At 40.7% G+C, this 26158-nt stretch overlaps 2 protein-coding genes across 2 annotated transcripts; one reads left to right on the top strand and one right to left on the bottom strand.

Moving 5' to 3' along the window:
• Nucleotides 1-10964: 10964 nt before the first annotated feature.
• LOC129726744 (uncharacterized) lies at nucleotides 10965-16302 on the bottom strand. Its single transcript, XM_055683790.1, has 2 exons — nucleotides 12445-16302; nucleotides 10965-11087 (listed from the first exon to the last, which is right to left on the bottom strand). The coding sequence occupies exons 1-2, from the start codon at nucleotides 16300-16302 to the stop codon at nucleotides 10965-10967; spliced, it is 3981 nt and encodes a 1326-aa protein (XP_055539765.1).
• A 2349-nt stretch (nucleotides 16303-18651) lies between these two features.
• On the top strand, nucleotides 18652-22662 carry LOC129726738 (uncharacterized). The gene has a single exon (XM_055683782.1). The coding sequence runs from the start codon at nucleotides 18652-18654 to the stop codon at nucleotides 22660-22662; it is 4011 nt and encodes a 1336-aa protein (XP_055539757.1).
• The last annotated feature ends 3496 nt before the right edge of the window (nucleotides 22663-26158 follow it).

Raw genomic sequence — 26158 nt, 5'->3', positions numbered from 1 at the left:
CGGTCGTGACTTTGCAAACAAAATTACGAGATAATACCTCATTTAAATTAAAATTAATGACTTTTACGGATACTATTGATTTAGCTGAATCTGAAATAAAGGTTTCATCATTAATTTTACTAGGCCTTTCAAAGTTTATTTTTCAATGTTAAATATAGTTATTTACCACCCAACATAAACAGGTAAAGGTAGTTATTAAAATGACTTTTTTTTTATTAATTTAAGACACTTTACATTATAAATGCATTCGTGTCTAAATTAAAATGATTAAAATTAAATTATTTGTAAAACAAAAATATTTTTTAAATTATCTTGAATCGAAAGAATCGATTTCTATCTGTTTATATTTGGCACCTAATTCCTTTTGCACGTGCTGCTTGATTAAAGACTAAGACAATGCTGAATCCATCCCTGGCCAAACAAATATGCCAGAATTTCCGAAAAATTCTATTACAAAAGAAAACACATAATGGTTTCTACCACATAACGGTTTGGTTTTCAATGTTCTCTTTATGTGCATGTAAAGAAGTATAAATTTAAACGCGTTTTTGTACTGCATAGTAATGTTTTTGTATGTTCGAAATTTTGACACTTCTGAGAGACCACATAAATGTGATCATAGGCTAAGAGGCGAAGCAACGCGGGCCGGGTGTCAGCTAGTCTTTAACAAATATTTAAAAAATGTTTCGAAAAGTGTAACCGGAGCCCGTTTAAAGGCGGGCTTCGTCACTAGAGGGTCAAATGGTATCCGATAGAGCTGAAATTTTGCATAGGCCTTTTTTGTGTGCCAATACACTAAATGTACATAAACGGGATTCTTTAAATTCGATGATGATCTTTATTCTAATACATCCCATTGACACCCTAATGTATATGATATGCACTTTAAATTGTAAGATCTGTGCTAACGTAAAAACTAATTGTTCTGTACCAATCTGGTCAAGTTGCTGTTCAACAAGGAAGGAAACGCTCCAAAGAATTCGGAATAAAATTCTGAAAATGATTTTGGAGTTGGTTCGGTACACTCGAATTATATAGATACTTACTGGTGTTGAACCATTAGAAGCTATGTCGAATAAAATTAATAACAATAATAATAATAATGCATTAATAACAATAATAATAATAACAATAATAAAATTAATAACAATTAACAATTGCAATTACAAATTTCTAACAGTGTTGAGAAGTCACCATTTATTATTATTATTATTAATATTTGTTTATTAGGGAGTGATTTTAACCCTTTGGTCATTCATCACTCCTAAAAAGAGATCTTACAATTTTAAGAATCTACTATATACTAGAACTGATATATACTAGAGCTGATTCTAATCTTATATCTCAATAATATTGTTCGTAACTGACTAATTTTGTTTCGGTGAGAATCGTTGATCGGAGCCAGCAGATGATTCCGTACTGTTTTCTGTGGTTTTTCTTGACTTGTTTAAACCTGGAAGTATGAGTAAAAAGACCCCTACCACACTGGTGGGGAAAGCGATTAGTTCTAAATTTGGTCTAGCGTCTTTGAGGAAGCAAAATATTTGCCCCTCCCTTGTTCTATCATTTGATAGAATATCCCGGATAGAGGATCCTTGTAGATAAGTTTCTCTTACCATTTGGTATTTAGGACAGTCTGTCAACACGTGCTCGACCGTTAGAATAACAGAGCAGATTTCGCAGATAGGCCTGCCTTTTCCTTCGAACAGCGAACCGTGCGTGAGCAAAGTGTGCCTTGTTCGCAAGCGCGATAGAATAATTTGTTCCCTTCTACTTGATCTATCCTCCCATCTCACAAAGTCGCCCTTCACTTTACCAAGGAATAAGCTGCGATTGTGTCTCCACTCCGTCGTTACGCTTATAGCAATGTCGTTTTTTACCCCTTTAATAATGTCAGCACCTGGCACTTCACGGGTGAGAAGCCTACCTCGTCGGCCTAGGCAAGCTAATTGGTCGGCTTCTTCGTTTCCTGTAATCCCTACATGGCCAGGGACCCAACAGAGCACAGTATCGCCAAGGCAATCTTCAATTGCTTGTACCCATGGATGTGTAGATTTACCACTTTCAACTGCAGACAACACACTTGCTGAGTCAGTGAAAACAACACGTGGGTTTTCATTGCATTCGTCAGTAATGGCAATTGCCGTGTGAATTGCTGCTGCTTCGGCTGAGAACACTGAATACGTTTTGGGTAGACGATAAAAGTAATCGCAGCTGTTTGTGGTTATCCCAATTCCAACCCTGTCTTCGTTCTTAGACCCATCGGTGAAAATAACCTTATAATGTTGGTATTTAATCTGGAGAAGATGATTGAAGATTGCTTTGGCTTTCTCGGGGGGCTCACCAACGTTGTATGCTTTTTTGACGGACCAATCGGCGGTTGGGACCTGGGAATGCCACTCTCTGTCCCAAACACGGTATACTCGTAATGTAGTTGGGGTAGAAGTATTGGGGTATCTTTGGATTACTGGTTGGACACTGACTGCTGTGGGATCAGAATGGCCGGTGGTTTTGCCCAAAAATCCCACTGCCGATCGAACAATAGCGACTGCTATCGTGGCGTGGAATGGTAGAGCTGCTGCTTCGATACAGGCACTCGCAGCAGGCGTAGAAGGGAGGAGACCTGAGCAGAGCCTGATCATTCCATGATATGAGGGCCCTAGCATATTATTCAATGAATCAAAGTTTCTACTGGTAAGTTCTATTCCGTATAGTAACTTCGAGGTGATTATGCTATTGCCTACTTGGAGTAACGTTCGACGGTTGCCATGCTGGTGTCTCCTACTAATAACTTCAATTAGTTTAGATCTAGTTTCAACCTCTTTTTTAAGTATTTTAAAGTACGGTTCGAAGTTGAACTTTCTGTCCAAAGTGATTCCCAAGATTTTAATATTTTTGCGGTAGGTAAGTTCGGTATCTCTAATGGTGATAGTTCGCCTCCACGGATGGTGGCTTTTCAGGCAAATATGACTAAAGCAGCATTTTTCAAGGCTTAATTGGAATCCGACGCTTGAGGCCCATTTGTCGATAGCTTTAATGCTGGTCTGAAGTTTTTTCCGAATTCTGTAGGTACTTTTTCCTGTTACCACAAGGACAATGTCATCGGCATAAACCAACGGGTAAATTCCAGCAGGGAGAATGTCGAATACATCGTTGTGGCAACAAGAAAGAGTGTGACAGCTAGTACAACACCCTGAGGCACTCCATTTTTTTTTTGATTTTGGTAGGAGACAGTGACCCTCCCACAGCAACTTCGAAAGTTCTATCTCCTAGAAACCCCTGGATAAACTTTCCCATGTTTCCCCTCAGCCCATGGTTATAGAGTTTTTCGAGAACCCGATGTTTCCAAACCCTGTTATATGCTTTGTTCAAGTCTAGAGCAGCAATGTCGACGTGATCTCCGTCTTGTAGTGCTTGATCAATAATACTGCCAAGAGCTGTGAAATATGTACCAGTACCCTTTCTCCGACGGAAAGCAAACTGGCGGTGATCAAGAAGCTCGTTACTTTCCAAGAATGATACAAGTCGCCTGTTGATCATTTTTCCTGCTATTTTAGCCATGCAACTGGTCAGGCTGATAGGACGATAGTCGGAGGCGATGTGGGAAGATTTCCCCGGTTTAGGTAAGGGGACAATTATGCTACGGCGCCATTCAGCGGGGTACACCCCATTGGACCATATTTCGTTAATAGTTTGTAGCAAAGCAACTTTGCCTTTCAGTGATAGATTGCGTAACATCGGGTAACCAATGTTATCTGGCCCAGCGGATTTCCCTTTCACGCTGCTTAGCGCGTATAGAAGTTCCATCATTGAGAATTGTTTGTTGTAATCTCTATCATTGTTATCATTCTCATTGAAATCAATAATATGAGCTTCTGTGGAAGCTTTTTTCCTTAAAAAGTTAAAGGAATAATTATCGTCAGAGGATAAATCTTCGAAATAATTCGCTAAGATATCGGCAACTTCAACTGGCGAACTAGTGAAAGTTCCATCTTCTCTAGTAAGGGACATCCCTTGCTGTCGCCTTTTACCAGCTAGCGAGTTAATACGACGCCAAGTGTCAGAAATTGAAACACTTGTGTCGATGCCATCGAGAAAATTTTCCCAGCTTGTGATTTTGGCATTTTTAATTACAGATCTACACTCATTACGAGCATTTTTGAATGCTGTTACTCTCTCAGTCAAAAGTGGATGATTGGAGGGGGTTTTCTTGAATTTGCGTAACTTTTTCCTCCTGTTTCGAATAGCTTTTTCTACTTGAGGGTTCCACCAATGAACAGCTTTTTTACCTGGTATTTTCGAGGTACGGGGTATGTGTTCGTTGGCAGCTTGCAATATTATTGCCGTTAACTTTTCAAGAGATAAGACTTCGCCTGGTGTGATGACATTGTCAATGCTGATTGCAAAAATTATCCCAATCAGCATTTTCATACCTCCATCGTTGACGGCGCGTTGTTGTGGGAGGGGGACTTTTGAGTTTCAAGATTATGAGAAAATGGTCACTACCGTAAGTGTCATTGTTAGATTCCCAGGTGATTTTTGATATAATTTCAGCGGATGAAATCGATAGGTCAATGGCGGACCTTTTCGACCCCCTGAGAAAAGTATTGGATCCATCATTAAGAATGACGCAACCGTTGTCCTCAACGAACTCTTTAATTATGATTCCTCTCCCATTGTCCCTGTTAGAACCCCAAATACTATGGTGTGCGTTAAAGTCACCGAGAATCACATAAGGTTTGGGAAGCTGTTTAATCAGATCGGTTAGTTGCCTTTGAAGATTTTTGATACCTCTATTGGGTAGGTAGATACTTACAACGGTAACAGTAAAAGAGCCTTTAAGTCGAGCTGCAACAGCCAACAGTGTGCTGTCTATCGTGATAACGTCATGTGGTTCGTCATTATGAATGGCCAATGCCACTGATTGGTAGCAGTTTTGACCAAATTTGTGCAACCATTTATATCGGCTGCCAGCCCAAGTTGTTGGGTCCTGATTTCTTTTAAGATGTGTTTCCTGAATAGCAAGTACAGTAGGGTTGTTTGCTGTTAGGAACTGCAAATCGTTCCATTGGTTGGTCAAACCGTTTATATTCCATTGCAAAGCAAAAATTTTATCGTCAATAAATATGTTGCTAAGGGAGTCATCGGAAAGAGTCTTCGAGTGGTTTGTCGAAATTAAGTGTCTATTGCCTGCAATGTCGTGTCTATTTGGAGATAAGAATAAGGTTGATGGGTCTTCAGAGTTCATAATCGATGATTGGCTTGTTGCAGAGCCCACCAGAGCTCCACCCGTGGACAGGCTTGGTGAAGACCTCACAGCGGACAGAGAGGGTAATGGACCTGCGTAACAGTGTTGGTTGTTCTCTGTTATTTCGACGGGGTGGGAACAAGTGGAAGCTTCTGCGTTTGAAGAACAGGGGGGTTTGAAAGGTGTTATATCCATTGAAGATAAGATGGGGAGGGATTTTGATGTTGTGACTCAGAAATGTAATAAAAATCTTCCACGTGAGGATGAATCGACCAAAGATTAATCAGATATATCTTCCATGGGCTCATTTTCGTTGTTTTGGCTACCTGTTTTTGAATTGTCTTCTGATGTATCGGAGAAGATGTCGGGTGAAAAAGATCCACTCAACGGGCGGGATATTTTCATTTTGTTTGGCTTGGTGTCGGTGTCAGCGATTCTTTTATTTTTGTATTGTTCAGGATTTGAGGAATTCTGCGGAACATCGTTCTTTGATGTTCTGTCAGACTTTTGGCTTCGAGTATTGGGGGTATTGTGGATTGGAGCTTCGGATTTTTTTGACTTTCTTTGCTGTTCTGGAGCCGTTGAGTTACTTTTGGAAAGACTAAGGGGTTGATCTTGGGTGTTTGTTTGTTTGGAAGTTTCAGTATTGTTCGAGAGAATTTTTCGCAGGATTGCAATTTCCTTATTCTTGACTGCAGAGGCGTCTTTTAGCGATCTGACTTCCGCTACAAGGTCTTCAATGGTACCGTGCTTTTGGACGGTACCCAGCCTTGTTCGGATAGAGGCAGATTCGAGTTGTCTGATTCGAAGGTCTTTGTCAGCCAACTCATTTCGCATTTTTTCCAGTTCAGAGATAAGGCCGCGGATTTCTTCATCTTTACCAAAGTTTGTGACACTAGCGAAAGAACGAGAGGAGTAACGGCTTTCGTAGAGCTTTCTTGCTGCCGGGTAAGAGAAGCCAGAATCTATTCTGAGGTGTTGTATTTCATTTTCTTTGACATAGCAAGGACATTTCATACTCGACAACGAATGGGACGCCGATTTGCATCGAGAACAGAAGGCTGGGGCGATGCACGTATTTTCAGGACTTATAGTATGTTTTTCAGAGCAATTTCCACATATGGAGTCAGCCTGTTGGCAGCGAAGACGGGTGTGGCCGAACGACTAACATTTGTAACAAACCATTGGCGAGGGATAATAGGGCCTGGTTTTACACCGAACCCAACCAAATTCAATATATTCCGGAACGACTGTCCCTTTAATCGTTAAAATCATTGTGTTAGTAGGTTCGATTCCGTTGCTTCTTTTTCGAGTTATCTTTCTAACTTCTTGGACACCATAGGGTTCAAGATATTCCGCAAGTTCGTTTTCTGTAAGATCAGAGACTTCGCGACAGTTAACAACGCATCTTACTCGGTTAAGATTAGGATGGCGGCTGATTTTGATTTTCGTTCCATCTAAGAGAGACCTAAGTTCGAGGAGACGTTCGATTTGGCATGTGTTTCGAACCTTGAGAGCGTAAGATGCCCCACGATTCTCTATAAATGCACCAACAATTTTGCCACTGATAGCTTGTTCAACCGAAGCTCTTATCAAAAATGGATTCTGTGGCAGTGAGCCGCTCTCGGGTTCAAGACGAAGAACTGTGAGAGCTCCGTTCATGTTTTTTGGGTCCATCCAGCTAGGAATGGTTCGACCCGTAAACGAGTTGTCGATCATAGTTTCAATTCCCCCACCGGGGTCGTGGAAGTTTTGCGACCCGGAAGCCATGATCGACGAAGGCCGGCCACGTAATGAGGGAAAAGGTTGAGTAGCTTGTAGGTTGGTAGTTTAGTGATAATTAATGAGGAGAATGCTACTCACCTTATCGGCTGAGAGAATATGAATACGCGATGAGTCACTCACCAGCGAATCGATAGTACTCACTACGAATTGGGCTTATAAAGCTGAGCTTTTATAGACAAAAGCTTTGTTCAAAGATGGTGGACGTTGCTTGATGCTTCCGAAGCAATTTGTGCGGATTGCATGAATTAAAGCATGTGGTACCAAACTTTGTTTCCACTATTCACCAACAGCTGTTTCGTGAAAACCTCACTTTTTGCTGTCAGTTAAGATCCAATTCCAATCAAGTTCAGCGACTACCCAAACTATTCACTAAAGGTCCGGAGCAAGCTCAACGGACCGCTGACTGTAAACCCCCCACGCACTAAAAACAATTTTAATTGTAATAGCACAGTTCACTTTGAAAAACACTGCTGGATTAGGATCATTGGATCCTTGCTATTTTGCTAGAAACCACTTAAAAAGTAGAAACCACGAACGCTGAGCTTACTTAGGTGCAATGACCTGATATTAGAGAACAATAGGGCACTGGGCCTTTTGTATTGATCTAATCAAATCGAAGAGAATGTTCGCTCGTAGAGACAAGATAAAATCGAACCGCACTCAACGAACGATGAGATCGAACTGGAGTCACCATTTGTGATTGGACACACATACTCATTATTTACTAATATTTATCATAAATACTTAAGCTACTAACAAATCCCCTCTTACATACAGTTGAAATTTGGGAATTATAGAAATTCATTTCATATATTTCTGCTAATTCATTTCCTGTTTTCAATTATGTTTTCATGTTGTATGAGATGAATATATCGTCAGTTGAATTCAATACTGGCACAACTCAAAACTCATAGTTTCGACGCGTTTTAAAATTTGCGTCAAAAGTTTCTTTCTTCATTTTCGTGAAAATAACAGGAGGGTTGTTACAAAGCCACGACCGCAAGGTTGAAGTAGAATACTTTTACAAGAAAGATAATTCGGCTGCTTGCGTGTCAGTCATTTTTTCTAGTAAATAAACATTGACTAATCAGATCAATCGAATTTTGCGCTTCAACAAGGATTGACCATTTCCAATAATATAGTAAGTTGCTTGTCATGGTTAGGGCTTGACAATTTTTAAATTTTGAGATGAATTTTTTTCGGATGTCGTGCTCATGACTGAAGGAAAAGATAATTCAGTACGTTCTGAGACACGGAAATAAGGTAAAATTTATAACTTTTACAAATTTAAAAATGTAAATAACCTCAAGAGAAAACATTACCCAAGTAACAATTGAAATGCCTGCGGGATTTGTTACTTTCTTATAGTTATTTTATGTTGTCAGTCATAAAATGAAGTGTACAGTTATTCTATAAAACCGATAAATGCCTTAAGAACAAAACTAGATTTCTTTAGCATTAACGTCAGATTTCGGAGGGTACTGTAGACTTCCTTAAAACTAGTAACAAAAACTACAACATAATTTCCATCTGAGATTTATGTTGGATTTCGCGAAGCCCGTCGTGAGCCTTCAAGTAGATTAAAAGTAAATATTTTTAAATCTTTTTGAAAACTGTTATTCCTGCGAAAAACTGAGATTTTAAGATGATGGTTATGTTAACAGAAGTAATAGCTACTGAAATTTGTGATCAATTGACAGGAACGGTAAAATGATTGCTTCGAGAAGAACATAAGCGGATTAAAAGATGTTTAAACTAACGGTACCAATCATTGTTTCATCTATTCCAAATATGAAATATACTCGAGTCAGAAATTTCACGTTAAAGCAAATTTGTTGGGAATATTTTCGGGGATTGAAGTGTAGACTTTTAGAGACAGTACAAAACGTTATAACGTTTAAAGGTTAATTTTATTTTCTCTGTATATCAAATGAAAAATCAGAACATAAAAAATATCTTTTCCTAAAATACAAAGTCAAAGAACACAAAATCAAATTTTGAAATCAGAGCAAATACATGTATTAACTGGTATGGTTTTCATTTTTCCTCATGACGAACTTTGTATTTTAAGTTTCTTGGGCGGTTCTTGTGTTTAGATACTGTTTTGGACAACAGTCGTTGCTTGCTGTTTTTGAGCACACGTTTAAAAAACTCGTCGCATTTAATTGCCGTAAAGCTATTATCAGCTTGCAAAATAAGCTTCAAAAACAGGCAGCGAATATTCTTGTACATCACGAGTGGAACTTTCAACTGTCGATCAGACTCTCCATGCAGCATTTCTGCTTCGTTATTATCTCGTGATATACCTGTCCAAGTACAAGTTGTCAGAAACTGTCGAGTTATAAAGTTGTCGATGAGACGATAGCAACAGTCTATACCATTCTCTCTACCACTTATACCACAAATGTGGCTCAGAGTTGTTATGTATTTAGCCACTACTGCCTGATCCTTCAAATTTTGCTCAAGTTCATCTAATATATTCAATGAGTCAATTGGCAATAGCAAATCTTCGGGTTGTACTTCAGTTGCCTTTTCACGAGTGAACATATCAATTTGTGAAACTCTCTCGTTGAGATAATCCATGCTTGTCTTTATGTGAGCAAGACAAGAAATAATTTTTGTCAAATTTTCCATAATATGAGCTTGATTGGTTGCAACTGTTTCCACTGATAGCGACTTGAGATGATTATCTTGAATGGACTCCACTAAGAGTGTATCGCCTCCAGATAACTGGTCTAACTGTGGAATAAACACAACATTTTGGATGTGTTCATCTGTCAGTTGCAGTTCTGTAGCCTAAAATGAAACTGGCGTTTATGTCTGTTACGACCCCTCGGTCGGCGCATCTCACAGCGACGACTTAATGCTAACAATAACAGCAGTAGCGGATGCAGTTGGTGACAGCTTATGACTGATAAAAGTTTTGATCAGAGTCGACGTCGTGATTGATAGAAAAATTGTTCTTTTTACTTAAATTATATTATATTAAAATATCTGCGATTAATTCATAAATATATATATCGGTTACAACGGTGAGTTAGGCAATAGAGATACATCAAATGTACTGAGTTTAATGTACATATAAATAATCATTTCTGCAGTTACACTCCAAAGTAACCTCAAACTAGGTTAACCGATCTGATCAATAGCATACGTGAATTAGTGCCAGCGTACACCCGAGACACGTGTACCACGGTTACCTGGAAAAATACCGTAAGCGATAAAATAAAACAGGTTGAAAAGTATTAATATAAAGTATTAAATACAGGTGAATTATTGAAGAAAAGATAGAGCAAATTCAAGACAAAATAGGGTTAACTGCGAAATTCTGAAGTAAGGTTAACCGGATCATATAAAAATCTAAGGAACGAGGAGATAAATTAAACGTAAGTAAAGAAAGGGGTGAATGGAAAAAAGGATAGGTTTAGTCATTTATTTGTTTGCAGGAATATTTTAACAAAGTCATAATAAATTGTTAAAACTTCGGAAGTGGTTCTTCTCATTCGTTGACTACAGCGTCAACATATTAAAATATTCGTTTAGTAGAACATTCTGCGAACGTACAAATATGCCACGAAGTGAAGTCGTTATCCGGGTCAACGATCATGACAGCGACAAAGCCGAAAACAACTGTCACTCATGCGACGGGCCGGATGACTCAAGAATGGTTCTGTTAACGAAAATGTTCAAATGGACTGTATTATCACGAGTAGTATAAAAACCCATCCGAGCGCGTTCAATACTCATCTACTTCTGATTTATTCTTCCTCTCTCTCTCTGTCGCATTAATGATCTTACACTCTAAGTTGAATAACTCTAAAAACTCTAAATTAAATTAATGAAAACGCTCCAACATCTTCCCGGCCATTGGAATGAGAACATTTCAATTAAACCCTTTCTTCTCCATCTATAGGTAACAAACATATATTCTTTACAGCTCGTTTAATCGTCGAATCTTTTGTACGCAAACTAACAACTCGAACGTGACCATCCCTGCCAGGATGTAGTTCAGTAATTCGCGCCAAATTCCACTGCAATGGTGGCAGATTGTCGTCTACAAGTAATACCAAAGAACCCACTTGAAATTTGTGAATCTTGAAGTCCTTCTGTCGCTGTTGCATTTCCTGAAGATAATCATTTGACCAAGTTTTCCAAAATGACTGTTTGATGTTCTGCAGCATTTGCCATCGCGAAAGTCTACCAATGTTGAGATGTGCGTAAGATGGCTCAGCAATGGCTTGGAATTCCCGTCCAATAATAAAGTGCCCAGGTGTTAAAGCGGTAATGTCATTAGGATCATCTGAAGAAGGCGTCAATGGTCTCGAGTTGAGAATCGCCTCTATCTGCACTAAGACCGTGCTGAACTCCTCGTATGTTAAATTATGTGCAGCTAAAATTGGTCGTAGATGAAACTTTACCGACTTTACCCCAGCTTCCCATATCCCTCCAAAATGAGGGCTTCGGGGAGGGATAAAAGACCATTCAATGTTTCGTAATACGCAAAACTCGTTTAATTTTCTCTTATGCACTTCTGTACCGAACAAATTTGCCAAATGATTCAACTCATTATTGGCACCGGTGAAATTGGTTGCATTGTCCGAAAGTATTTTTCGTGGCAAACCTCTTCTTCCTACAAATCTTTGCAGTGCTCCCAAAAACGCCTCCGTAGAAAGACTCGAAACGGCTTCAAGGTGAATAGCTCTTACGGCCATACACACAAATAAACACACATATCCCTTCGTCAACACCGGCTTTCTAATAGAGGCCAACGATTTTAAATTAAAAGGTCCAGCGAAATCAATTTCAACAACTTCAAAAACATGACTTGGCTGCACTCTATACTCCGGTAAATCACCCATCAGCTGCGTGGCTCGTTTTGGACATAATTTATAACATGGTGTACACTGGTGTATAATCTTCCGAATCGCAGCCTTTGCCCGTAACGGCCAAAATTGCTGTCGAATTACTGCAAGTAATGAACGTTGTCCAATGTGTAAATTACTTCTATGCAGGTAACGAATTAAAGCCAGCGTGACAGGATGTTTCTGTGGAAGCAACATTTGATGCTTGCTATCGTAGCTAATAGCAGCATTTTTAATGCGTCCACCTACACGGAGAATCTTATCATTTTCGTCGAAAAAAGGATTTAGGCATTTCAGTGGATGTTCAAAATATTTCTCTTCCTTCAAAGCCCTTATTTCAGCAGCGAAGCATTCATTTTGAACCAGTCGTACAATAAGTAACATCGCTCGGTTCATTTCGTCAGCTGTAAGTAACCCCTTTGTAAGGACTTCTCTTCCGCTCCTGATATAATCGGTATAACGAACAACGTAGGCCATGCTGCGCTGCATAATCGAAAATCTGCTGATTGTGTCAAACATTTTCATTCTCTTTGGCTGTCTCGAACATACAAGAACTGTTTTTCGAAGCTCTGGTAAATCTACATCGGAAACTAAGGGAGGCAACGATAGCTCACAATCAGCCTGATTCAAGATCGATGGACCGCTCCACCACATCTCAAGATTCGGTAACAATTGCGGTTGAACACCACGCGAAATCAAGTCTGCGGGATTCGATTTGGAAGGAATGTAACGCCAAATGTACTCATCAGTCAGAGATTGAATCAACTTCACGCGGTTAGCAACAAAGACCCGTAATGCTTCCGGAGATTTTTGTATCCAGCACAGGACGATTTGTGAATCACTCCAGAGAATAATGGAGGAAAACTTCACTTCCAGCGCTTCAACTATTTTTGCAACTAAGCGGGACAACATTAATGCTGCCTGCAACTCCGCTCTCGGTGTTGTAAATTCTTTTCCACTCTTCTGTTTTTTCGGTAAGATACGTGACTTACTACAAATTAGTTTCATTTTAGCTTGGCCGTCATTCATAATTGAACGTGCGTAGAGGCAAGCACCGTATGCCAGATCAGACGCGTCTGCGAAACCGTGCAGCTCTAAATTCAAAGGTTTTCCACTCAGTACACAACGTGGTATCTTGATGCCTTCAACATGTTCCAGTTGATCACGAAACTCTAACCAGAAGCTCGCAAGTGCGTGTGGAAGCACTTCATCCCATTTTAAATGAAGCATCCAAACTTCCCGCATCACTAGTTTCGCCGTCGTCAAAACTGGACCTAAAAAGCCGAGTGGATCAAAAATCCTCGAAATTTCGCTAAGCAAAATTCTTTTAGTTAACTGCGATGGCTGCGACACCTGCATCTTGGGCAAAGAAATCGTAAAGTTGTCGGTCGTTGGCTCCCAAGCGATTCCCAACGTCTTCATTAACATATTGATTTCTGGATCGTTGATTTTATTAATTGTTTCTCGTTTGTCCTCAGGTACCACTTGGAGTACAGCAGAAGAATTCGAGCACACCTTATGAACATCGAATCCACCACTATGCAGCATATCCCTAACCTGCTGCAATAGTTCGATTGCTTCTTCTTCCGAATCAGCCCCTGAAAGCATATCGTCGATGTAGAAAGAATTTTTTACTGCCTTTGCCGCCAGCGGATATAGTTGTTCCTCGTCATCAGCAAGCTGTCGTAATGCCATTGTTGCCAGAAACGGCGATGAAGCTAGTCCGTATGTGACCGTTCGCAGATTATAAATCTTCAATTGGTGGTCTCTAGATTCCCTCCAGAAAATCCTTTGGAAACAAGTATCATTAGGATGGACCTCTACCTGTCGATACATTTTTGGTATATCAGCACTCAACGCATATCGAAACGAACGAAATTTCAGAAGGATAGATATTAAATCATTCTGTATGGTAGGACCAACAATTTGCGCTTGATTAATTGAAACACCACTCGATGATTCAGCTGAGCCGTCAAAAACTACCCGTAACTTTGTGGTAGTACTCGTTGGCTTTAGCACACAGTGGTGTGGGAGGTAAAATGCATCTGAAGGCATTTCGTCAACCGAAGGTGTAATTTCTGCCATATGATTCATCTGTTTGTACTCTCTCATAAAGGCAATGTACTGCGTCTTGAGAGATAAATCTCTGTCCAATCGTCGTTCCACAGCCAAAAACCTTCTCTTGGCCATCTCTCGAGAATCGCCTAACTGTTCTTTAGCCGAGTTGAAAGGCAGTCGAACAACGAATCTGCCATGATCATCACGTCGATGTGTATCCAAAAAATGTGCAACACAAGCATCTTCCGAGGAATATTCATTTACCGGCCTCTCATCGTAAGAGTCGAAATGCCAAAATTGTTCAAGCAACTTACCCACATCGTTTTCTGTTAAAGTTCCACATAAAGCTTGCCCAACACCAACGTGATTGGTTGGAATAACGCCGCTAACAATCCAACCGAGCTGAGTTTCCTGCACTGCCGGCATATGATCTTCCAGATTCAACTGTCCACCTTTGATCAACTTGAAGAACAAACCAGATCCAATCAGGATTTCGACCTGACCGGGCACATTAAATGATGGATCCGCTAACTCGATGTTATCAGGAATCTTCAGTCGCGTTGGATCGATGCATTGTACTGGAAGTTTTCCTGTTATTTTATTCACCACCAAAAATTCCAAGCATGGTGAAACATATTCATTTATTCTGGATTTGATTCGAGCGTGTACCTTGAACTGAATCGTCATTCGATTACCACCAATTCCGATAATGGTGTAATTGCTTCGCTTCTGTTTTAATCCAAGTTTCAACACAAGTGCCTCGGTGATGAAATGCTTATGTGAAGCTGAATCTAGCACAGCCCTGCATGTTGATGATTTAGTACCAGGGCCAATGATAGTCGCTACCGCCGTGGCCAGTAATGTATCCTGTTCATCTTCAACGTTCGAACATAAAACAGAACCGGTAGTGTTTGATGATGCTGATGACGTATTGGCTTCAGAATTAGCTTTGGGAGCTTCTTTTTTCGTTGTAGGATTTGTCTTAGTTTCAGTTTCAGTAGATTGTGCGTCTTCGGGATGTAGTATCGTGTGATGACGTTTAGCACATTTTTTACAGTTATGCTCTGATTTACATTTACCGGTTATATGGCCCTTCTCAAGGCAATTGAAGCAGGAACCACTCTTGCGAAGGGATGCATATTTATCGCTTAGGTTTGCGCCTTTGAATAATTCACACCTCCACAACTCATGATCTTCTCTACAATGCGAACACTTCCCAGTGGCAGCCACAAGACTATGTATCTTAGGCTCAGCCTTCCCTATAGGACGAATTTGTTTCACAGTTTCGGTTGGTTTACTGCATCGGCTAATCTTCTCATAAACACGGCACCGCTCTTTTAAGAAATCCATTGTAGAACTGTACTTCGCCAAATCTCCCTTAGCCTGACTAAGTTCCCAAGCCTTTCGCGTCTCGATGTCGAGTTTTTTCGATAAAATGTTTAGCAGCATTACCTCACCAAGACCCTGAACAGGAAGCTCTAAGTTTTTCAGGGCGTCAACATGTTTACAACACGTATCAATAATTTTGCGCAATGCGTTCGCATTTTCTTTGATCATTGCTGGCATGTTAAAAATCGCGTCGATATGCTTGTCGACTATGACCTGTTTATCCTCATATCTCTCTTTCAGCGTTTCCCAGGCAGCATTATAATCGTTATTGTTTATGATGTCCTGGTCGATAATGCCAGCTGCAGCTCCCACCAATGCGTTCCGTAAATGGTACAGCTTGATGGCTGGTGTTTCGGTGTGATAGCGATCCATTACGTTCTCAAACATATTTTTGAAAGCAAACCAGTTTTCGTATTTACCGTCGAAAGTTGGTAACGGAGCCTTCAATGGTGGAATATACGGCTGAACATTAGCTGGTAACATAGCGGCTTTGTCGATTTCACTCTTCACCGCCGCTACTTCAATTTTTTCTGTTAACTGCACAACAACATCGCAATAAAGTTTTTCAAATTCAATGAATCTCATTTCTTCTGAAGCTCGGGTATCTGCAGTAACATTAAGACTATATATCTGATCCTGTAATGCGTTATATTCGATATATGCACTTTCCACCATTTTCAAATGTAATTGCAGTAAATGCCTGTTTTTCGGTTCGTCCATTTCTGCGAGCGCCACTAATACACGCTGGACTTTCCTTTCAACTGTTTCTTTTTTAATAACAAGCACTTTTAAGCCGTCTTCCATTTTTCTTCGATTGTCCTTTTCTTTTTGTTGGTTTAACTGGTCACTAACTGATAACGTTACCGATGCTCCAGCTCCGTTTTCACCGTTGTTTTCAACTTTATCTTTCTTCGGTGTCTTGTTTTTATTTTTCTGGTTTGGTGTTCGTGCGGTCGCCATTTTTTTTCTGTTCTAGAAAGTTCCAACAATGTCGTCGTTTCCGCTGCTGCGAAATCAAAAGGATTCGTGGCTTGACGCCATTTTGTTGAATTTAGTTCACACTTCTTTCTGACGAAATAACACCTTTTTATAACGAATTCACGCTTTCCACGCTAGGAGAGGTGATCAACATCACTTTTCTCGATTCTGACCCTTATCCGGCGGAGTAGGACCAAAATGTTAACGAAAATGTTCAAATGGACTGTATTATCACGAGTAGTATAAAAACCCATCCGAGCGCGTTCAATACTCATCTACTTCTGATTTATTCTTCCTCTCTCTCTCTGTCGCATTAATGATCTTACACTCTAAGTTGAATAACTCTAAAAACTCTAAATTAAATTAATGAAAACGCTCCAACAGGTTCAATGTGATAAATGTGACAGCTGGTACCATTACAATTGCGCAGAAGTCGGAGAAGATATCATAGACAAGGATTTTATTTGCGGTAACTGCCCTACCAGAAAAAATCGCCTACCTAAAGCTACTGCTATCCCATCGGTGGTCACTCCAGTATGTGCTGCAAGCCACAGCCAGACATCAAAGGGCATCGTTTCACAGTCACTAGGAAATGTCATATTATCTACTTCTATTTCAAATACACCGTTTAAAGACATCTTTCCACCGTATACTGTGAACTCATTGATAACTCGTGATGCCACTGTACCATTCGTACGCGTGACTAATCCAAGTCAAGGAACGGTACCACCCAGTGCTCTTATGCAGCCGATATCCACAGTAACCTTACCAGCAACTTCCAGTTTTATGAATCCTACGGATGCACGTCCCACTCAGTTGGCAACAAGTCTACAGGTAAATACACAGCAGAATCCTGTGGAAAACGCGAAACACTGTTTAAAGGGTGCAAGCTCGAAGGCATCAACTAAACAATGGCAGTTGAAACTAGAATTACAATTGTTGGAACAAGAAAGAGCACTGGAAGAAGAAGAAGAACGGAAGAAACGTGAATACTTACGCAAACGTTACGATCTACTGCGAGAGCTGATCGATGAAGATAATTCAGTAACGAGCGTAGAGGAGGATGATACCAATATCAGAGTTTCAGAATGGCTCCGCAGTGTCACACACAGAAATGAAACCCGAATTCAGTCAGAAGAGACACGACGTTCGAAGGTAAATGACTCTGAAAACTGCCGTGCGACACCCGCATCACACCCAAGGCTGCTAAACACGACGTGGCCAGCTAGAACGACGGTGCCTTTCCGTATGACAGAAAATTCTCAGTTACCAAGGAGAGGTACACAATTTGTAAATACAGACGCATTCGATCCTGTACGACGCTCTACACCGAGACGAACCGAGTTATATGACGACGATGAAGGCAACAACCTAACGCGTAGCCAAGTTGCAGCTCGGCAAGCTGTATCACGAGAGCTCCCGAACTTTAGCGGAATTCCCGAGGAGTGGCCGCTCTTTTTTTCTACATACACAACTACAACTAGTATGTGCGGGTACACTCCAGAAGAGAATCTGATACGTCTGCAAAAATGCTTGAAAGGCATGGCATATGAGGCAGTGAAGTGTAGACTTATGCACCCATCTAATGTACCCGGTATCATTGCTACTTTGAGACTACTTTATGGAAACCCAGAAATTATTATACATAATTTAATATCCAAGATAAACTCAGCTCCGTCACCGAAAGCTGACAGATTAGATAGTATAGTTGAATTTTCTATAGCTGTACAGAATCTTTGTGCCACTATTGAAGCTTGTCAACTTGAAGAGTATGCATACAATGTCGTTTTGCTACGTGAACTTGTCGATAAGCTTCCTACATCACTTAAATTGGATTGGGCCAGATTCAGACGAACTATTCAGGGTGCTAATCTCACCACATTCGCAGCGTGGCTGTATGATCTTGCCGAAACAGTTTGCCCGTTAGCAGCGTTACCCAGTTGCGAATTGAAACCATCGCGAATAATGAGAAAGAACTCAGTGTACCTGAATACACATGATGAACAGGTGGATGACAACGGCGCAAGTGGAATTGAGCCTAGCTCTGAAGCTGCTGTGTGTGTGGCTTGCAAACGCAACTGTGTCAATTTAGAGAAATGTCATCATTTCAGAGAGCTCGAGTACAACTTAAAATGGGCAATAGTGAAGAATTTCGGCCTATGCAGAAAATGCCTTCGTAAACACAAGGGAACATGCAAGTCTCAGCAAATTTGCGGAAAAGGTGGATGCACTTATAAACATAATCAACTTTTACATAACGATCGTCTGACGTATACTAGGGCGAATCTCCCAGATTCTGTAACAGCTCAAACAACGGAACATGAATGTAACATGCATCTTAAAAACATTCATAAGAGCTTATTTCGTGTAGTCCCAGTGATCTTATATGGCTCGAAGAAATCCCTCCAGACGTACGCCTTTCTTGATGATGGTTCATCACTAACACTCATTGACGCTAGTCTCGCAAAAGAGCTGAACATTGAAGGAAAACCGGAGCCACTGTGTTTAAGGTGGACAGGGAATAAACGTCGTCAAGAAAATGACTCGATCAGATTTGACATAGACATTTCTGGAACAGGCGATAATTGTAAAAAGTACAACCTACGTGGTGCTCACACAGTATCAGGTCTTGACCTATTTCGTCAGTCTGTTGATATGCAGCAACTAAGTCAACATTATAAACACCTTAGTGGCATTCCGGTCGAATCATATTGCGACATACAACCAAAAATTCTCATTGGAATTGACAATGCAAATCTTTGCTACCCACTAAAAGGTAGAGAAGGCAAGCTTAACGAACCCATTGCGACAAAAACACGACTGGGATGGGTAATTCATGGAGGATGGAATGAGAGCACTGCCTTCGTTGGTCACCATAGCCGCCACCTGTGCCCGTGTACGGAACATATCGACGATTTGCTTCATCAATCCATACGCGAGTACTTTTCTTTAGAAAAGGTAGGAACTATTAAGCCAGAGAGTATTGTATCATTTATCGAGGATAAACGAGCTATTCAAATTTTGCAATCATTCGTACGAACAGAGAACGGGCACTATGAGGCACGCTTGCTCTGGAAATATGACCAATTTAGGCTCCCGAATAGTAAACCCGTTGCCCTACAGCGCTGGCGTTGCCTGGAATCTCGTTTAAAAAAAGATGCAGACTTATCTACAGTAATGCGACTAAAGCTCGATGAATATTTGAAAAAAGGGTACATCCGCAAACTTTCGGACATTGAGATGGAAAAACCACCAAAACGAATCTGGTATCTCCCTATATTTCCCGTGTTTAACCCAAATAAACCGTCGAAAGTACGGATCGTGTGGGACGCAGCTGCAAAAACTAAGGGGATATCATTAAACTCACTACTCTTGAAAGGGCCAGATCAGTTGACTTTCCTCATTTCGGTACTGCTGCGGTTTCGCGAGAATAAGGTGGCCATTTGCGGCGACATTAAGGAAATGTTCCACCAAGTGCTTATGTCAAAGGATGATCAGGATTGCCAAAGATTTTTATGGAAAGAAAATTCATCAGACGAGAAACCCAGCACATACGTCATGCGGGTTATGACGTTCGGAGCCAGCTGCTCACCTAGTTGTGCTCAGTACGTAAAAAACTTAAACGCAGAAAACCATAGAGGGCAGTACCCAGCAGCAGTCAATGCGATCATCAAAAACCATTATGTCGATGACATGCTGGTAAGTACTGAAACAGAAGAAGAAGCTATTCTCCTCGCCCGACAAGTTCGGCACGTCCACGCCCAAGCTGGGTTTGAGTTGAGGAACTGGATTTCAAACTCCGCAGCGGTTCTTTCAGCACTTCAGAACGAGGGAGCATGCGAAAAAAACTTAAATCTAGGATCAGAACTAGCAACCGAAAAGGTTTTAGGGATGTGGTGGTGTACTGCTACGGACACTCTCACATATAAGCTATCGCCAAAACACGACACAGAACTTCTATCCGGAAAGCGACGTCCAACCAAAAGGGAAGTTCTTAGTACATTAATGGCAATATTCGACCCACTCGGACTAGTTTCAAATCTGCTGATATATTTGAGAGTCCCACTGCAAGAGATCTGGCGTGCTGGGATCGAGTGGGACGATGAAATTCCGGGTCATTTGTTCGAAAAATGGGAGCATTGGTTAGAAGTACTTCCAACAGTACACAAGGTCCGTATACCAAGATGTTACCGCTCCGCTATAACGATCATGCCAGGTACCGTCACTCAACTACACACGTTTGTCGACGCGAGCGAGGTCGGTTATGCTGCTGTGGTTTATTTAAAGTTCCAGCAAGAAAACAACATAGAGTGTGCAATAGTAGCTGCAAAGTCGAAAGTGGCTCCGCTGAAGTTCGTCTCCATTCCAAGACTTGAACTCGAGGCGGCAGTTATTGGAACAAGATTGGCGAATACAATTACAAACAGCTTATCGTTCGAAGTGGATGAGCGATATTTCTGGACTGATTCACGCAATGTGTTATGCTGGATTCGATCTGATCAACGTCGGTATTCTCAACATGTCGCCTTTCGTGTCAGCGAGATTCTCGAGACAAGTAACATAGCTGATTGGAAGTACGTCAGCACGAAAGAAAACGTAGCTGATGAGGCGACAAAGTGGTCACGCCGGCCAGAACTAGGAAGCAACAGTCGGCGGGTAAGAGGACCTTCGTGGTTAAGGCAATCTAAAAAAAATTGGCCTGAAGAGCCGTTCACTTCAGGCCATACTCAAGAAGAGCTGCGTTCAACCATATACTACCATCATTTTGTTCCTATACCGCCGGTGAACGTTACAAAATTTTCTAAATGGAGGCAATTAGTTCGTGTGGTTGCTACGGTACTTAGGTCCGTTGCGAACTTTCGATGCGCCAAGAGCAGGATGAAACACAAGCACGGCCCCCTTACCAGTCAAGAGCTAAACGAAGCTTCGAATCTTCTTATTAGGTTTGCTCAAAGCGAATCATTTTCAGAGGAATTCGCCAGTTTATCTACCGTACCTCCTACTCTTTCGAAATCAAGCGCACTGTATAAGCTAAATCCGTTTCTCGATGATCACAATATGATAAGAATGCAAGGCAGGATTGGTGCATGTGAATACGCAACTATGGATGCACGAAATCCAGTCATACTCCCGAAAAATAACTATATCAGTAACCTTATTGTGAAAGACTACCACGAGCGTTATCATCATTGTAATCACGAGACAGTGGTCAATGAACTGCGGCAAACTTTCTGGATCCCTAAGTTACGTGTGCTATTTAGGAAGGTGAGATCAGACTGTCAGACCTGTAAAAATTTAAGAGCAACACCTAATCCTCCTTTAATGGGCGAGCTGCCAAAGGATAGACTCGCGGCGTTCACGAGACCCTTTTCCTTTACCGGCGTGGATTATTTCGGATCATTGACGGTAACGGTAGGTCGTCGAACGGAGAAACGATGGGGAGTGCTATTGACGTGCTTAACTACTCGGGCAATTCACCTAGAGGTAGCCCACACGTTAAACGCCAGCTCTTGTGTGATGGCCGTCAGGAATTTCATGGCGAGGAGAGGCGTGCCATTGAAAATCATTAGCGACCGTGGCACTAACTTTACCGCAACCAACAAGGAGCTCAAAGCGGCATTAGACGCCATGGTTCAAGACAAGCTGATCCAAGAAATAGTCAGTCCCAAAACAGAATGGCAGTTCTTGCCCCCATTATCCCCCCACATGGGAGGCTCCTGGGAGCGGTTAGTTCAAACAGTTAAGGCAAACTTGCTTAAAATCAAACCGCAACGTACCCTCACCGACGAAATTCTTCAGAACCTTCTAACAGAAATAGAAAATCTCATCAACTCGCGTCCCCTAACGCACGTACCAGCAGATGACCCCGACGCACCCGTTCTAACGCCGAACCATTTTCTGTTGGGATCGTCAAGCGGGCTCAAACCAGCTTCCAACATTGATGATAGCGGCATCCTGCTGCGGCGCTCCTGGCGTACCTCTCAAGTTGAAGCAAACATATTTTGGCGTCGATGGATGCGCGATTACTTACCGGACCTGGTTAAACGTACGAAATGGCATGCCGCAGTTGAACCAATAAAAGAAGATGACATCGTTGTTGTGGTTGATCCGAAGCTTCCACGCAATTGTTGGCCTAAGGGTCGAGTTATTGGAGTCAGGAAAGGAAAGGATGGTCAGGTAAGAGCAGCTACTGTTCAAACACAATATGGGCATTACGAGCGCCCGGCTACTAAGCTAGCAGTCCTGGATGTTCGACGCGATACGTTGGTAAGCCAAGAAACTGGCGTACCGGGGGGGACTGTTACGACCCCTCGGTCGGCGCATCTCACAGCGACGACTTAATGCTAACAATAACAGCAGTAGCGGATGCAGTTGGTGACAGCTTATGACTGATAAAAGTTTTGATCAGAGTCGACGTCGTGATTGATAGAAAAATTGTTCTTTTTACTTAAATAATATTATATTAAAATATCTGCGATTAATTCATAAATATATATATCGGTTACAACGGTGAGTTAGGCAATAGAGATACATCAAATGTACTGAGTTTAATGTACATATAAATAATCATTTCTGCAGTTACACTCCAAAGTAACCTCAAACTAGGTTAACCGATCTGATCAATAGCATACGTGAATTAGTGCCAGCGTACACCCGAGACACGTGTACCACGGTTACCTGGAAAAATACCGTAAGCGATAAAATAAAACAAGTTGAAAAGTATTAATATAAAGTATTAAATACAGGTGAATTATTGAAGAAAAGATAGAGCAAATTCAAGACAAAATAGGGTTAACTGCGAAATTCGGAAGTAAGGTTAACCGGATCATATAAAAATCTAAGGAACGAGGAGATAAATTAAACGTAAGTAAAGAAAGGGGTGAATGGAAAAAAGGATAGGTTTAGTCATTTATTTGTTTGCAGGAATATTTTAACAAAGTCATAATAAATTGTTAAAACTTCGGAAGTGGTTCTTCTCATTCGTTGACTACAGCGTCAACAATGTCCTGTAATGTATTTTTGTTTGACTTACCACGGTATTTTCGACAATATCCTCTACGGACTCGATTCTTCCCGGTAGTGTTACAAACTCGTTGAAATTTATTGGTTCTCGCTTCGTTATGTTCAGGTTCGATGCAATGTTCTTGGGTATTTTCTTAGCAGCAGGAACTGTAATCGTCATTTCCGTCTCAGTGTCCGAAAGTGCCTCCATTTTGTTGAGTTCAGATTCAGCCTCTGCCCTTGAACGGCAAACCCGTTTTTTGATGCATTGCATCGTTTGCCACTTCGAAGTAGGATGTGAATTTTCGTCTCGCAGCAATTTTGCAACACCTGTTGTTTTCGGCCACCATAAGACACCATCTTTTTCCCAGGCGGAAGGTACAATGCTGAGGCATAGGTTTCCTTCTTCGCATGTTTGAATAATTTTGAAAGGCATTCTAAAATGTAAATGCTGTCAATACAAAATTAATTATATCGAACAACATACTTACTTGTGCAAAATCCTCCCGCATTCGTCAACGTGTTGTCAAGAAAAATAACTGTTCATTCAGCAGAGTTGCCAGGTTTCTTCAGGGAACTAGGCTGTTACCAGATATAGAAATTATAAATGTCTGTTTCTGCTTTCGCCGGAGTTTCACAGATAATAACGAAAAAAAATATATATATTGATTACAGACGTTCTAAGATAGTATTGGTTTTTTGAAATGGATTCATTTTACGCACCACATTTGTACCGGCATTACAGCTTTAGTGAAATACCGATAAACTTGACTAACCGGCAACTCCAGTTTACATTGAGATGCTTGTACACAGCAGTCGGCGCTTGATAAAGTTTCGGGGTTTTAAAACGAACTAGCAACTTCCTTTATAAAATTTCCAAGTTTGAATGTGAAATAATAAATTCCTTGAAACAGCTGCTGGTTTTGATATGACATAAAGTAACATAAAACAGGAAATAAAATTATATCAAGACATTTTGAGAATGTGACAGGTTGCAACTAATTAACATATGCCTGGAAGAATAAACCTCTGGAAATTTTAAAATTGTTTCTTTAGTACCCTAAGCACAGACGCTTATGATCAGTTTTGAATTGAGTAATGACTTTTGTTATTGATTAAACCTATTTAACATCTTTTCTTCAGCAAATTATAAATTATTTCAAATGGTAAACTATTAATTGCATTTATAGGGGCCGTAAGTTTATGTTTCTATTACATCTATATGCACATGTATATAGATAGCGTTGCATAGGATGTTCGTCTTTTACTATATTGCCGATTCCGAAACTCTAATAAAGGCGTACATTTTACAAAATACAACAGATCGTGGATGAGTTCAGTACTGAATAAACATTGATTTTCTACAGAATTTCAGCGGCGAGTAGCATCCACGATAAAATTCGTGGACGGTTTCACCAAAAATTTTTCACGGCATGTGTTTTACCTGCACGAAAACGATTTTAAGGACAATAACATATTCAATAGTCAGTTAATATGGAAACACAACGATTTACACAATTCTTTTTTCGCGACGTCGGAAAATTTTCATCGAAAAATATAACCAAGATAAAATTCAATGCATTACACTTAATTAGGAAAATATATCGCAGTTAAAATTCCGAAGCCATTCTACGACAAGTATATCATGTTGTAAAAAACATCTGGTTCTATGACGGAGCGCATATCAAGTTTTGATAACTTCAATAAAGCTGGGCCAACTAGTCATGACACGTGTTTATAGCTGTTGTTAGTGGGTTATTATAACTGCGTGGTCGGCATTAAAGGTTTTATGTTTTGGTTGTATCAAGCGCTAAAAAACTCTGATATAACCTATTTTGTTACTTGGGTAACGCTTTAATCATAAAGTTTTCATTTCATCCTGAAAAGGATTTGTTTGTATTGTATTTGTTGTTCAATTTAGTATCGGATGAGATGCCGAATACATCTTTGCGATATCACTGACAGAGCGAACAAAGTATTCGTTGTGATAAAATAAACAGTGAAAAGCTGATTTAACACTCAAAACTAGACGGCTCACGTGTTGTCAAAATGAGTCAACTTTTCATTGAATGCATTTACTAGTGCCCACTATCGCACAGAGACTGCATTTCACTAAAATGCCTCACTGCATCAGTCGCTATCGATGCTGAGATCCACTATAAGGCAGCTATCCATAGCCACGTCACAGTTGTAGCCGCTATACGCTGCCATTGGTATTCACTGTCCCTGCATCAGCTGACCCAGCTGCTATCGTTGGAATCCGCTGCAACTAGTGCGCTATCCTACGCCACAGCGGTGGCCGCTTTCCGCCATCGCTGGTATCCACTGCACTGCTAGAGCTGCTGCTAAGTGAGGACGACTGCTGTTGTCGCTGTCTAGAACTATTATGAGCGGCTTCGGCTGAAACAGGCCCTTATATAGGCCTAATAGCATGTTTTAAATTGCAAGGTATATGATTCTGTCGACCGTGCTTGGGAAGCAATCATATAACGACCAATCAGAGGTCGAATTTTTCGTTTTGATAAGGCTAGATTTTCATTTCACATCCCTATGTAGCCCAACTTCCTGAGAGAAGTATTCTACTTCAAAAAACCAATTTGAGGACTTCCAATTTTTTTTGAACTTGTTTGGGTCTATTTTTATTATTATTATTATTATTATTTATTGAATTTCGTCATCCGACTACACGTCTTAATGATATTTGATATTTGGACTGGGAAAAGCCACCTTGAGCAAACTTGTGTCTTCACTCAAAGCGGCATAAAAACCCAGAATCTTTTAGTACAACACAATCACAAGATAAAACTATTAGATTATAACAATACAGAATACTTAA

Source organism: Wyeomyia smithii, chromosome 3 (assembly GCF_029784165.1).
Source record: "Wyeomyia smithii strain HCP4-BCI-WySm-NY-G18 chromosome 3, ASM2978416v1, whole genome shotgun sequence".
NCBI lineage: Eukaryota > Metazoa > Arthropoda > Insecta > Diptera > Culicidae > Wyeomyia > Wyeomyia smithii.
This window is presented reverse-complemented; position numbering and strand designations above follow the sequence as displayed.

Bases quoted from the DNA above. Each gene is read 5' to 3' on its own strand.
- LOC129726744 (XM_055683790.1), bottom strand. From the start codon at position 16,302: ATGGCGACCGCACGAACACCAAACCAGAAAAATAAAAACAAGACACCG. The intron at 11,088-12,444 runs GTATGTTCGAGA...TATTACTTGTAG, and splicing joins AGCTTCGAAAAACAGTTCTT to ACGACAATCTGCCACCATTG.
- LOC129726738 (XM_055683782.1), top strand. From the start codon at position 18,652: ATGCATCTTAAAAACATTCATAAGAGCTTATTTCGTGTAGTCCCAGTG.